Source organism: Penaeus monodon, chromosome 21 (genome assembly GCF_015228065.2).
Source record: "Penaeus monodon isolate SGIC_2016 chromosome 21, NSTDA_Pmon_1, whole genome shotgun sequence".
NCBI classification, from domain to species: Eukaryota; Metazoa; Arthropoda; class Malacostraca; order Decapoda; family Penaeidae; genus Penaeus; species Penaeus monodon.
The window spans coordinates 45,579,785-45,580,214 of NC_051406.1; the positions used below are offsets into that span (position 1 = coordinate 45,579,785).

Genomic DNA, 430 nt, shown 5'->3' on the forward strand with positions numbered 1-430 from the left:
CTTCAATTTCTCTGTTATATTTGTAGATGATGTCCTTTCTAAATTGATGTAAATTCCATTTGATCTGCAGGTGGAGACGGTGGTTAAAGGCAGCAATCCTGCTCTTGGTTCACCCCCTGACAATGCTGTTCCTGTTCGTCCTGATGGACACTTGGTCTAACTTTAACGACCTTCCTCCAAATAAGTTGCTATGGAAGGCATACATAGCAACAAAGAGAGCTTTCATGTACAGTGTGGTTGACGGGCTGATTTATTCAAATTGGGTTTACGATGTTGCAGTGCAGTGTTTACTTCCTGTGTGGCTCCTCTTTTGGCAGATAGCTCTTCATCCCCTTCAGTAAGAGCTTTTGGGCTTGGCACATACACTGAAAAGCTGTGGCTCATGGTTATAGCTGTGTTTTATATTAATTGATGTGATTATTTCAGAATT

The 430-nt window shown here is 41.4% G+C and overlaps 1 protein-coding gene across 1 annotated transcript in view; it reads left to right on the plus strand.

The window, feature by feature from the left end:
* LOC119586535 (glycosylphosphatidylinositol anchor attachment 1 protein-like) overlaps positions 1-430 on the plus strand; it is a gene marked incomplete at its 5' end in the record, with an annotated part of 7,376 nt that overhangs the window by 6,296 nt on the left and 650 nt on the right. Inside the window, 1 exon segment of the mRNA XM_037935291.1 lies at positions 71-430. Within this exon segment, the coding sequence (XP_037791219.1) occupies positions 71-341 (271 nt within the window).